The 13,425-nt window shown below is 53.9% G+C and overlaps 2 protein-coding genes and 1 pseudogene across 6 annotated transcripts in view; 1 reads left to right on the top strand and 2 right to left on the bottom strand.

The window, feature by feature from the left end:
- Positions 1-13,425, bottom strand: part of TMEM63C (transmembrane protein 63C) — a 117,903-nt gene that overhangs the window by 101,779 nt on the left and 2,699 nt on the right. The window lies entirely within an intron of this gene.
- Positions 275-1,442, bottom strand: LOC128593639 (uncharacterized; annotated as a pseudogene).
- On the top strand, positions 714-8,897 carry ZDHHC22 (zinc finger DHHC-type palmitoyltransferase 22). 3 transcript variants are annotated; one of them, XM_053601804.1, is made up of 4 exons: positions 714-849; positions 2,249-2,402; positions 2,611-3,150; positions 8,249-8,897. In XM_053601804.1, exons 3-4 carry the CDS (start codon positions 2,625-2,627, stop codon positions 8,512-8,514), a joined length of 792 nt encoding a protein of 263 aa, XP_053457779.1. In that variant the 5' UTR covers positions 714-849; positions 2,249-2,402; positions 2,611-2,624; the 3' UTR covers positions 8,515-8,897. The 3 variants fall into 3 exon arrangements, with proteins under 3 accessions (XP_053457779.1, XP_053457781.1, XP_053457780.1); XM_053601806.1 differs by lacking the exons at positions 714-849; positions 2,249-2,402 and adding an exon at positions 1,267-1,389; XM_053601805.1 differs by lacking the exon at positions 714-849 and having other exon boundaries at positions 1,829-2,402.

A 13,425-nucleotide genomic window follows, 5' to 3' on the forward strand; every position in this document is an offset into this window, starting at 1 on the left:
GACTCATCCAGCCTCCCAGATCATGATGAGAGGATTAATGAAGCTGTCTTCCATTAAAGGATTAGCACAGTGCCTGGTACATAGTAAGAGCCCAATAAGTAGTGTCAATAATCATGAACTAAGACTCAAATAGTGCTTACCCTGGGCAGGCCCTGCTTAAGGGCTTTACATACATTGTCATTTAATCCTCACATCTTTATTTTACAGATGAGAAAACTGGGCCCCAAGATCTCATAGTAGTGAATGGTGGATATTCAAACCTGGGCAGACAGACCCTAGAGACCCGCTCTCAGCCCCTCTGTACACAGCTCTTCCGAGGAGACGAAAATGATCTTCCAGGGTGCTGCCTTGGCAAGCCGAGTCCTCAACCCTCCAGGTTTCCTTCAGTTCGAGCAGAGCAGGGAGCAAGGAGGTTGTTGGGAGAGGGGAGGGAAGGACAGGGTGATGGCTGGAGCGCTCACATCAGGGCTGAATCGCATTTCCCAGCTGGAACCCGCAGCTGAAGTCAGGCAGGGCAGCCCAGCCCGCTCAAGGGGACCGGAGCAGAGGGGGCAAGTCCGCGACGCTGAGGCGGATGGCCAGAGCACCGCCCCCAGAAGCCGAGGGAGGGGTGGCGGGGTTGGGGGGTACCCAGCTGCCATCCCCGCTGCCTCCTGGCCCCCACTCGCTGGCGCCCAAGTGGGAGGCCAGCAGCTGCCTGCTCCCTCCTCCTGCATCCCCGCTACCTGCCTAGTCCCCGAAACCAAGCGCGAGGAGGCTGCAAGCCAGCCGGGCCGAGCCCACAACTTTGCAGTCTCAGGGAGGGCGAGAGCCGGCGACCGGGCTCCTCTAGTCGGCGACCAGAGCTGGGTGAGTTCCTTTCCCCACCCTTCTGCTGCGGTGCGGCGGCGGTGCCGGGGGGCGGCTTCCCGGGCGTCCGCCAGGCAGTTGCAGGGAAGCCGGCGGTCGCCCCCGTTGCCTGCCGGGCTGGGGCCCGGGCTGTGCCTGTCCGCGGGCGCCAGGGCTGAACGGACAGCTCCCCGCGCCCTCCGGCCGCCGGGGTTGATCCCACGGTCCCTTCTCCTGCGAAGGGCCCGGGCTGCGGCTGCCCGCCGAGCGCCCCTCGCTCCCACAGCCCCGGTCCTTCGCCTTTTCAGCTCCGCGGCGCATCTGGAGGCTGCTCCTGCGCCCCCCTGGCGACTGGCGCGGGGAAGACACTTGCTTTGCCGGAGCCCCAGGCCGAGGGCTCTCCCTGCAGCCTCCCGCGGCGCGCTGCCGGGGGGCGCCGAGCCCCCAGCGACCACACTCGGGCTTGCCCTGCGCTGTGCCCCAGCAGCAGAGAGAGATTGCGCTCCCCACGGCGGCTGCCGACCCCCGAGGGGCACTGTCACCTGCAAAGGGGATTCCAAGGTGACCAGTCGCCCCGTCCTAACGGGACAGCCTGGACGGAGGCCCGGTGGCATCCACCCATCCTGAGTGCAGCCGCCTTCCCAGAACTTTTCTCATTCCTCCAGCTGGCCAATTCCTTAGCCCTCGGAAAAGTTCTCTCGGGCGCTCGGGAGCTGGGCAGGAACCGGGCTGTGGTGTGTTGAGTAGGGTGGGGTTGTGGTGGGGGGTGCGCTCGGCGGCGGGGGTCGACCCCCGGAAAGGCTGGCTAAGCACCCACTCGTGCACCCAAGGCGGGCTTGTCGGCATCGAAAGGGTTTGGGCACCATGGGGCTTGTTTGGGTTTCTCCCGGGAGGCAGTCGCCGGGTGGGGGGTGGGGGGCGGTGGCGGCGGTATTTTAATTTCGTCGCCTCAAATGAAAGAGCTCTTTGCTAAGAAATAGCCCAGGCAGCCAGCGTCGGAAAGATGGGCTGAGCAAGATCCACTGACACAGGTATTTCGGCTGCGCCCCACACCCCATCTGGTGCTTGAGAGCGCGCGTGAATGTATCGATTGTTTTAATTGATTTTTTAAAAAGCCAGGTGGCGGCGGCTGCGAGTGTTTATACAGAGATATACACATAAACAAATACAGATACCCAGCGGCACAGAGATTACACATACAGGATCATGAACAAGGAAACACACACGCGCGCGCACACACACACGTCCCCCGCCCCCTCCAAAGAGCCTCGAGTAACCTGTGGTCTCCTAGTATAGCCCGAGAGGTGTGGGGGAGGGGCTGAGGGGATGATAAAGGGGTGAAAAAGGACTTCCAGAAGGTCAAATGGTGCTGTTCTCTCTGCCCCCGACCCAAATCCTTTCCTTTCTCCTCCTGAACCAGAAATTCCAAACCTGGACTCCTCTCCACAGCCCCAGAAGGCACAGCTCTGTTCCCCAGTTGCCCAAACCCTACCGACTGCGAACAAGTCCCTCCTCTTTGTGCTTGGCACCAGGGCGCAGAGGTCGCTCAAAACCAAGGGAGCGGCCACCCCGAGGTAGGGCACAGCTCCCAGCGACCACTGCGGTCCCAGGGGCTCTAGCCTGCAGGGTCCCAGATTAGGGAAGTGGGGAGAGATGACCGGAGAGGCAAAGGTTGGGGGCATGGATTCTCGCGCAGCCCTCCCGACCCGCGATGCCTGGGAAGAGCTCCAGGGCGCCCCCTGGACGCCGCAGTCAGTCTTTTTCTCTCGGTGGGGCCCGCAGGAATGTAATCGAGGATGCTGGCCCTGAGGCTGCTCAACGTGGTGGCCCCCGCCTACTTCCTGTGCATCTCCCTGGTGACCTTCGTGCTGCAGCTCTTCCTCTTCCTGCCCAGCATGCGCGAGGACCCCGCAGCTGCCCGCCTTTTCTCGCCCGCCCTGCTCCACGGAGCACTCTTCTTATTCCTCTCAGCTAACGCCCTCGGCAATTACGTCCTGGTCATCCAGAACTCCCCAGACGACCTGGGCGCCTGCCAGGGGACCTTGGCCAGGAGGGCTTCGTGCCCCTCGCCCAGCACCCACTTCTGCCGAGTGTGCGCTAGAGTCACCCTGAGGCACGACCATCACTGTTTCTTCACCGGCAACTGCATCGGCAGCAGGAACATGCGCAACTTCGTCCTCTTCTGCCTCTACACCTCTCTGGCCTGCCTCTACTCCATGGTGGCCGGGGTGGCCTACATCTCCGCGGTCCTCTCCATCTCCTTCGCCCACCCCCTGGCCTTCCTCACGCTCCTACCCACCTCCATCAGCCAGTTCTTCTCTGGTGAGTGGGCCTTGGCAGGCAGGCTGGGCTCTACACAAAGACCCCTACCTCCCCAAAGGTTGCCAGACCCCAAATCCCACCGCCAAAGGTTGCCAGATTTAGCAAATAAAAATGCAGGACACTCCTCTAAATTAAAATTTCGGGTAAACAACTCATGGGTTTTTAGTATAATTTCGCCCCAAATATTGCACAAAACATACTAAGACAGTTTGCTATTGTCTTTCTGAAATGGAAATTAACTGGGTATGCTGTTTTATCTGGCAACCTCCTCCCCTTTCCCTCACCACTCTCATCCATCATACTGTCCATTTGCTCACAGACTTGTGTGGCATCAGGCAATGCACCTGCTTGGGCCAGGCAGGGCAGGCCCCATGAGGTACACCCATGCTATGACCTTCCTCTTCCGGAACTCCAGTCCGGAGTTCTTGCCACCCAACCTCGGTAAGATAGAACTTAGTGCCAGGCCAACACCAGAAGGAAGCTGAGCCCCATCCCCCTGCCCACTGTTTGACTTCACCAACCTGTTCTCCAGCCTGCAGATGGCTCTGGGCAGGGGTACTTCTGATAGCAGATGCAGCTATGTTTAATGGCTCCGTCTCTGCACTACAGAGCTGTGGGTCTGGTATGGAATCTGACCCTCCAGGAAACTTTTGTACCTGCAGAAGCCAGGTAAGTGGGCTATCACACACCACCAGGCTGGTGGGCTGCTCACTAGCTGAGCACCCTGTTGAGCACTGCACTTTAAATAGTGTCCACCAAGGAGTGCTCCCTGACACCTGGCCTTAGAAGGACTCTGCCTCTGCTGGCAGTTCTTACCACTTTACTTGGCTTTGAAATTTGCCCCTACCTCATTTCCTACTCTCTCCCCTCCCTGGCTTTTGGCCTTTGGTTCCGACTGACTTAGGTCCCACAACTGGTAGTGTGCTGGGGCATGTTATGTGTATATGGCCTTGTTATCTCCATTTCTCAGATGAAGAAACTGAGTCTTGGATGGGATTAAATGGTTTGCCTGGGGTCTTACTACTACTAGATGGCAGTCTCTGACCTGCCTCCAGGTCCTTAAACCACAGCCTGACACTCTTTCTCTGTAGCACAGGGACTACAGCATATCCCCTGCCTCCCCTGTTGACCTTTTGGGGACCAAAAAGACAGGGCACAGCTACTCCCACTGAGAGCCCAGGACTATCAACGTGCCTGGTTTGGATATCATAAAAATTCTGCTCTACTCTGGAGGAAGCCATCATTTCAGTGTTTGTTGTGGCTGCAGCCCAGTTCTTCCCAGACACAGAACTCTCATGCCATTTGGCAGTGGGAACACAGAGGTCCAGGGAGGACCCAGACATGGGGGTTGCCTTGAGGGCTGGTGGCTGAGTTGGGCCCAGAACTCAGAGCTCCTGGGCCTTCTGGATCTCAGTGCTGGCATACAGGCTGCTGGGACAAAAATAACCAGGACGGGGGAGGATAGGTGGGCGGGTTGGGGGGTGGAGTGTGAGTGCAGGCAGGTGGAGGGATGAGGAAAGCCAAAGAGCCTGCTTACACTTTCTTTTCCAAGTAGTTTCACCAACCATAAAAATGGATGGTTCCAGAAGGAGGATCTTGATTTGAGATAAGTCTGGGCTTGAGGCCTGTCCATATGTGCTAGGTTTGGGGGACAGGAAAGAAAGGAAGAAAGGCCTCTTGCTTTGATCTGATGGGAGAACAGAGCCAGTCAGTGCCCACCTTGGGGCCACACACCTGTCCCAACATAAGGATGAGTCCCACTATATTTCCACGCTCCACCACAGCCCTAGGAAAAGGAGGCCAAGATTTCTAATCTTCAACTCTCCTATTCATCTTCTTCCTTTGCTGACCTTTCATCTCTCCTATTGCCAGTTCTCTCCCCTCCCCCAACATATACCCGACCTGTTCAGCTTCCTCCTTCCCATCTCTCTCCCTCTGATTCTCAGTCCAAACAGTTGCGAGCTCACCCTCTCTCATTTGCATAGGAGGACAGGGGGATGGGAGAGAGTAAGAAGGCACAAGTTGCTTAATAGAAACTGAGCTGTCTCCTTTTCCAATACAGATCTGAGTCACATCAGCCATGGAAGAAAGGGTGTGATTGTGGGCCCTTACAGCTAAAAGTGGTAAGGGTCTTCCAAAGTGGAGGTGGCTGCCCCCTACAGGCCCTCACCCAAAGGAGGGGGTAAGCTAGTTAGGTTTTAGAGACTGTCCTTTCTTTTAGCTTGTGAGACCAGTACAGGTTGTGTCACCTCTCCAAAACTTGTTTTTATCTGGGAAGTGGGGATGCCACCTTCTGCCCTACATTGTGGCACTGGGTAAGTATGCCAGCATGGTAGGTACCACCTGAAAGGCCAGTAGGAGAGAAAGGGGACCAGTGTTCATGGAGCACCTGCTGTGCACCACCTGCTGTGCAGGTCTCATTTCATCCAGTCCTATGACAAGTCTGTGAGGTTGGTATTATTATATTCATTTTATTTGTTTTATTATACCCATTTTAAAGGCTCAGGCACCAATGGCTTAGCAAGGTTAAGTTGCTTCAATGCTATAATTCCAACCTAAAATTTGGACTCAGGGCTGCCAGCCTTCATACTTGTTCCACTATGCCACACCGCCTCTATAGGGTTGTCTCTTTGAAGCTATTTCTCAAATGAGCCACTTTGGGAGGGAGGAAGCATCTTGTCCCTGGATGTATTAAAGAAGATGCTGAGTGATGGTCTGTCAAAGGTGTTATAGATGCTTGGTGTGAAGCAGGGCAGGGGAGATGGGCTGATGTGACCTTCCAGGCCCTTTAGAAAAATTCTGTGATTTTCTAAGAGAATTAGAACTATTATTAAATAGTTGAGAGGAGCTAAAGCAGCCAGGCTAGGTAACTTTAAATACTTTGAGAGAAAGCAGGTCCCCAGAATAGTCTTTTGTAGCTGCCACATGGGGCCAGAAAAAGGCCATAGGTCTTCCTCATGTCTTGATTTAGTGCCAGAAAAAAACTCTGTGGGAAACAGCTTCCATCCACCCAGGCTGGTCCCTGGGGCTGTGTCACAAGGCAGGCCTGAGATTGACATCTCTGATGTTCTCATATCCCAGCTCGAGGGCCATCTTTGCCTGTCAGCAGCCGTCAAGCCCAAAGGGCACCATGGTCCCAGGATCCTGCATCCTGCACACGGCTGCCCAAGCTAATTTGTGCTGACAAGGAGGAAGTGGGTCAGGGGATGCCACAGCACACTTGTGAGCCATGTCCCACTGCTGCCTCCATGCCAGTGGAGGGACTGCTCTAAATGGCAGCTGGAGCGAGCTTTCTACCCCTTGGGCAGGTGGACCTATTTGTCTCCACTTTTCTAAAGAAAAACCTGCTACCGGGCAGTGCCTGTGGCTCAGTGAGTAGGGCGCCGGCCCCATATGCCGAGGGTGGCAGGTTCAAGCCCAGCCCCAGCCAAAACTGCAACCAAAAATAGCCGGGCGTTGTGGCGGGCGCCTGTAGTCCCAGCTGCTTGGGAGGCTGAGGCAAGAGAATCGCGTAAGCCCAAGAGTTAGAGGTTGCTGTGAGCTGTGTCACGCCACGGCACTCTACCGAGGGCGGTACAGTGAAACTCTGTCTCTACAAAAAAAAAACAAAAAAAAAAACCTGCTACCAAAGCTCCTAGGGATGAAGACAGGAGGAGGCTTCTAATGAGCAAATCTGAATCAGATCCACATCCTCCCTGGCTGCTGAGTCTACTGCTGCTCAGACTGGATACATTTTGAAAGCCCAGTCCTTAGGGGTCTGGAAATTAGAGCCTGAAGAGACCTGAGACAGCATGGGTTGGGGGAAGAGGAGGCTGGGAGAAGGGAGGAATATGATCGAGATTTTCAGGGGTAGAAGAATAATTACAAGGTGAGAGCCGGTACCTCTACCTTCTTGGAGGAGGTGTAGTGGGGTTGCCTTACAGGATGTTTTTAGTTCTCCCCTGGACCCACTGCCCTGGCTGCTGGGCAGGTTAAGGTAAGTGCCTTTACCATAGCAGTCAAAGTTGCAGCCCAGATAAGACTTCAAGCCCAGGAAGGGAGGTAAGAGCTTGGTGATTTAAGAGGTTAACTTTGAGCCCTTCTTGGATGTAGTCTCCTCATCTGTGAAATGATCCTCAGCAGGGAGCACTGCAGTGAGTGGGAATCAGAGGCTGACCACTGTGTACACAATTTCCTTGAATCACACAACCCCTTGAAATAATTACTATACCTATTTTATGATGAGCAAACTACAACTAAGAGAGGTTAAGAAACTTGTGCAAAACCGCATGGCTGGGAGACTCAAGCCTGGCACGGACTGACCATCCACAGTCTGAGGAAGGATATGGGAACTCTTACTCAGTAGAAGTATAAAACTAGTCAGAGGCAGTGCTTGGTTTAGAGGGGCTTAGGTAAGGTCCTGTCCCTGATGACCTTGGGGGGCCTCTTCCAGCTTTAGCAAGCTTTGACTGGCAGGACAGTTCTGGCTGAACGTTCTGTTGGCCACACTGTCCTCTTGTTAACATTAATGACTAAATTATTCTTGAAGTCGGTGCTCTGTGCTGCCCTTGACACTCAGCTCGTGACTTATTCTTGATGACTAGGCCCAGTTCTCCATCAAGTTGTCACTTTCCTGAGTCCTCCCGGCCAGTGCACCCAGCTGGGTAGCAAGAAGGAACTGCAGGCTAGACGGCTGCCCAGGTGTCGGCTCCTTCTTTAGGGTCCTCAGCTCACCCCTCTCTCCTCCTGAGAAAAACCCCGTCTCCCTACTTCCAGCCCAGAAAGAGAAAACAGAGAGAGACAGACACCTCCAACTCTAGGGAAATGTGGTTTCCTATGTGAAGCTGAGGGCTCTCCTTACAGAGATCAAGCTTCCCTCCTTTTCCCCCTAAGCCCCCAGTTTTCCCCTCTTGACTCGGGAGCCATCAGCACTAAGAAAAAGTTAGGGCAACTAGTTCATCCTTTTCCTCCCTTGCTGCAGCGCAGAGATTGCTACAAAATGTTGTGTCAATCTCATTAATCTCCCTCCCTCCCAGCGGAAAGAGCTGCCTGGATTGCGTTTCTGTACGTGGCCTGGGTGTAAAGCGGCTCTGGTGTTTCCCCTCCCCCTGCCCTCCAGGAGCTGTCCTCGGTTCTGAAATGTTCGTCATCCTCATGCTCTACCTCTGGTTTGCCATCGGCTTGGCCTGCGCTGGCTTCTGCTGCCACCAGCTGCTGTTGATCCTCCGGGGGCAGACTCGCCACCAGGTGCGGAAGGGGGTGGCAGTGAGGGCCCGGCCTTGGCGCAAGAACTTACAGGAGGTCTTCGGGAAGAGGTGGCTGCTAGGCCTGCTGGTTCCCACGCTCAATGTTGGAAGCGAGAGCTCCAAGCAGTGGGATAAGTAACAGACATACCCATCATTTCTCCCTCTCTCTGTCTCGACTCCTCCTGAACCTAAGACCACAGCACCCTTTTCTCCACCCAAGACTCATTTTAGCCTAGTGCTTGTAGGGTCCTAATATCCACCCCTGTGCTTTAAACGATAGAGAACAGCATGGGCTGGTAGATCAGGGATTGCTAGGCTCCTCGTGGGCCAGCCAGGCGGCTGCTAGCTGTCAGGAGGCCTCTGCTTTTGCTTCTTTTCCTTGAGATCCGGGTTTCCCCTCTTTGCCTGGCTCATCCACTCTCTGCCATGTCTCATATCATCACGCTGTGTGCTGGAGCCCTTCAACAGTCCCCATGTTGAGAGTGGGAAGTGGATTCTTGCTGCTGGTCTGAGATTCCTGGGGACCTGTAGGTTGGCAATTGTTTAAAATCACCACGTGTAAGAGGCAGCCAAGTCAGCTTTGCCAACGGCCAGGGGAGTTGGGAAAGGTTGGATGTGTGTCCACATCCCTTCTGTGGGATTGTGGGCAGTGGAGGGAAAGGCAACTCAGTAGCTTGTTGCCCACCTCCCCCACAATGTTCAAGGCGCTTTCTCTGAGAGATAGCAGCCAATGGCCTGGTATTTCCAGCTGCTGTTCTCTGTCCAGCCTGCCCCAGCTGGCCTCCCCAGACCAATCCAAAAGCTCTGTATCTCCTTTCCCTGGTACTCTTCCAGCCTTTCCCCATAGTCTCCAGCCTCTAGGTCTTTGCCAGATGCTGGGAAGACAAAGAAGGGAGAAGGAAAAGGAAGTTCACAAGGAATAAGGGAGGCACATGATGGTATGAACATATGGAAGTGGACACGAGAGAGGGGAGAGAGAGAGATGGATGGTGGTAAGGAGCGGTGTTAGGAAATAGAGGAAGGATGCTTAGTGGGAGGAACAAATGGGCTCACCTATGCCTGTGTAAAGGACATTCCAGCCACTGAAGCTGTTCAGTGTTTGAATGGCTACCTGGGGACTTAGTGAGTGCTGTACTGGAGACGCTCCAGCAGGATATAGGCAGTCATCTTCCAGGCATGCTGTGGGAAGGCTTTCTGCACAGTGTCATTCTAGGTGAGCTTAGAGATCCCTTCCCATTCCAAGATTTTGGTGTCCCTTTTGCAGTTTCTGGGCCTAGAGGCAAGATGCGCAGAGATGGTTGGGAGCTATTTGCTTTCTTGCAGAGTAGGGTGAGCACAGGAAGGGTCTGAAATTCATGATGTCAACTCTCAGGACCCAACCCAGGCACTGAGGAGAAATTTCCTAGAGTGACAGGACAGGCTGGATGGTTGAGGGGACTGTCATTTGAGGTCAGGGAGATGGAGCAGTGTCAGGTAAGGTGGGGGCAGTGGTGGGGAGAGAAAAGCCAGAAGGTCATGCTCTGAGGGGCAACATTGGTGGAGTTAAGCTGGGGAATGGAAATGACCCAACTTATAAAAGTACAATTGCCAGACCATCCCTGTTCATGAGTGGCTCTGAATGGGGGCACTGCTGCATTCTGGAAACCAGAGGGCCAGACCCCTGGGGCATATGACGGAGCAGGGACAATACAATACCCCTTCCTGACTGGGTCCCAAAGCCAGTATGACATCCATGCAGGCAGCAGCACTGAATTCATGCCTTGCTATGTCCCGCAGTTGGCCACAACAACCCCAACTCAGCCCCTTTCCCTGAGTTCTGGGCAGAGCTGGGGAGGACTTTGCTCAGGTCCTGCCTTCACGCCCCCTAGAGGGCTAATGTAGTAATGGCTCCATCTGCTTATGCTTCTCCCTCCTGTATTTATTTATTCAACTATCTATCCTACATATATTTATTAAGTATGACTATGTTCCTAGCCTCTTCTAGGCACTGGCAATACAGTGGTGAACACGATGACATGATCTCTGCCATCAGAGACATCTTGTCACCGCCGCCTTTGCAATGATTCACATCCCCTGAAAAATGGTCACTCTGCCATCTTCATGGTCAGCAGGGGAAGTCACTTGGAGAGGAAGGACATGGTAGAGAGGGATTGAGGGGAAGCCTAGGCTGTCTCGATGGAGGAATGATCCTCACCCTCAATTCTGGCCATACTTAAGCAATAGGTATGGGAGGGCGAGGGGAGAAGGCCTGGGCAGTTCAGTCTTTGGCTGTCTCCTGGAAGCCAGCACTGCCATCGCCAGCCTCCTGGAGGCACAGTGGGATGAGGCCTGACTCCCAGGGAGGAACAGAGGGGAGACCTGCAGGGGTTGGCTGCTGGCAGACTGGTCTCTGGGGGAGACAGTAAGGAGGTTGCCAGACATGAGACTTGAGTAGCATTTGTACACATGAACCTGTATTGTCTATGAAGAACATCAATAAAACGTGTGGTTTTAAATTGGATTTGATACAATCATATGGGCACTGTGGCTGGTAGCAGGAATGGTAGGGTTGAATGCACTGATGCAGTCAGACTAGCTGTTCAAATATTTAAAATAATTACTGAAAATAGTTGCCCAGCTGGTAAATAACCAGGGCCCAGATTCCCTGAGTAACCCATCCCTGCTGTGCATGGTCTGGAAAACTGGATGACATTTCAGCAGCCAGTGAGGGTCAGGGTGGGCTTTATAGGGAGAGAGAATAGGCCTGGAATTGGGAATACAGGGGATGTCACGGAAAGGCAAAGGGAGTTAAGGACTTGAGCAAAAAAAAAAAAAAAAGAAAAGGGCTTTGAATGCCAAGCTAAGGGACCTGGAGTGAATTTGATGGTTTCCTTCAGGAGCAAAGGAGCAACATGATTAGAGCTAGAGTTCAGAAAGTGGAGTCTTAGGGGAGACTGAAGTGGGAAAAACTGGAGGGAGAATATCATGATGCTGGGGTTCAGGGCCCCCCAAAGAATTGGCCTGTATCCCTGGCCCATCAGTTGGTAGTCAACATTGTCAACCTCAACTAACTGTTCTGCAGCCTTGTGTGGAGGAAGGGAAGAGGTCCAGGAGGCATCTGCCAGCCATATTTTGTAGCACAATTCTCTGACTCCCAAAGCTAGGACAGAACCATCTGCCTGTGGCACGATCATGGATCCTCTGGCCCTTGTGTGGGAGTGAGATACTTGGCCATTCAGAAAGTGGATATTCTGCTTTGGTTCATGCCCTGGAATTGTAACACAGGGGACATCACAGAGAGGCAGAGGGAGTTAAGGACTTGAGCAGGAAGGGCTTTGAATGCCAAGCTAGGGGGCCTGGAGTGACTTGCTCCCTTGCTCAAAACCTTCAGTTGTTCCCTATTGCCTGTCAAATTCATTCCAGGTCCCTTAGCTTGGCATTCAAAGCCCTTTCTGCTCAAGTCTTTAACTCTCCCTGCCTCTCTGTGATGTCCCCTGCGTTCCCAATTCCAGGGCATGAACCAAAGCAGAGTATCCACTTTCTGAATGGTCAGATTAGGCAAAGCGGAGCTGCCTCACTCTAGGCTTCAGGACCCCAAGGAGCTTTGGGAAGAGGACAGACTTGAACAGATTTGAACCTATGTTCAGTCCTTAGGTCTCAGGAGCCATCTGTTAGCCAGTCTCCCCTAGAAGCCTGATTGTCCTTGTCCCTGTCCATCCATTTGGTCCCCCAAATGCCCTGCCTCCTCTCTGTATCCAGTGTCCTCTGACTGGCCTCATTGCTCATGAGATTCCCCTTCATCTCCCTGCTGCCCCACCTTGGGGCATGCTTTCAAGGATGCTTGGAAAGCAGCCCCTCCTGCCAGGCAGTAAGGAGGGATGGGCAGGGAGTAAGGACACATTTCTCCTGCCTTATTCTGAGATGCTTTAGAGGTGAGGCAGAACCCGAGCCTGCCAGTGGGGGGTGGGGTGTCTGGGGGTAGCTCAGCTGCTCCTGATGTTGGCCTCAGCTTCTGCCCTGTTCCTCTCTCTATGCATGGTATCAGCCCAGCTGCTCCATTCATTCCTCATTCACTGATGCTGACTCTACGCTGGCATGATGCCAAGAACCAGGAAGGCAAAGATGAATAAGACCCAACACCTGACCACAGGGAGCTTGCTGGGAAGGGGACAAATTTCAGGCAGTTGTGGTTTAGCAGCATGAGCATGCTGATGGGAGGACAGGGTGCTATGGGAGCCTAGAGGAGAACATTCCCTCCACTGTGGGTGGACTGTAAGACTTTCCAGAGGAGGCAACCTCTGGGTTGTGCAGGATGAACAGAAGCTGACCAGGCAGAGAAGCAGGGGTGTGGTGGGAGTGGAGGTGAGAGGGACTGCAGAGGCAGAGACGCCAGGTGATTTCTGGGCATTGCAAGTCTGCACTTAGGAGTGATGAGGTGTGAATACATATCTGCAGCCACAATCGGAGAATTTGTCCTCAGGCCACACTCCTTGAGCACCCTGCCTCCTTTCTCTGATCACCCCAGGTCACAGCATCTCATTTGGGTGAGTCAAGCACACGTTGATGTCTCATTTTTCTAAAGGATCCACAGGGCCCTCCAAGTTGGAGACCAAAGACAATGGGTTACATTCATTTCCTGGGAAATCAGCTCTTAGCTGCGGAAGGGCTCAACTGGGAACATCAGAGATCCCTAGAGCTCTCTATGGGTCCAAAGAGGGGCCTCTGGGAGATCTTGTCACACTTGTCTTCCTGCACAGCCTCAACAAATGAGACAGGAGGATACCATTCCTACCAAAATGGCTCCCAGGAGCTTCAGTAGAGTTGGAAAGGCTGGAACCCTGAAACATAGGGAGTGACCTTTCATTATATACAATGCCTCATCCTGATTGGCAAGGTGGCTCCTTCATGGCTCTCTGTACCGGGGGGGTGGGGGAGTGGGGGCAACTCAGCCCCTGTAACCTGGTGGCCCCAACACACCTTCTTCTTTGGCCTAGACTATTCCCAGGCCTTCCTGCACATTGCAGTTATCCTTAGGGCCCTGTCTCAACTGGGCCAGCCCCCTGGGGAACCT

Source organism: Nycticebus coucang, chromosome 9, assembly GCF_027406575.1.
Source record: "Nycticebus coucang isolate mNycCou1 chromosome 9, mNycCou1.pri, whole genome shotgun sequence".
NCBI lineage: Eukaryota > Metazoa > Chordata > Mammalia > Primates > Lorisidae > Nycticebus > Nycticebus coucang.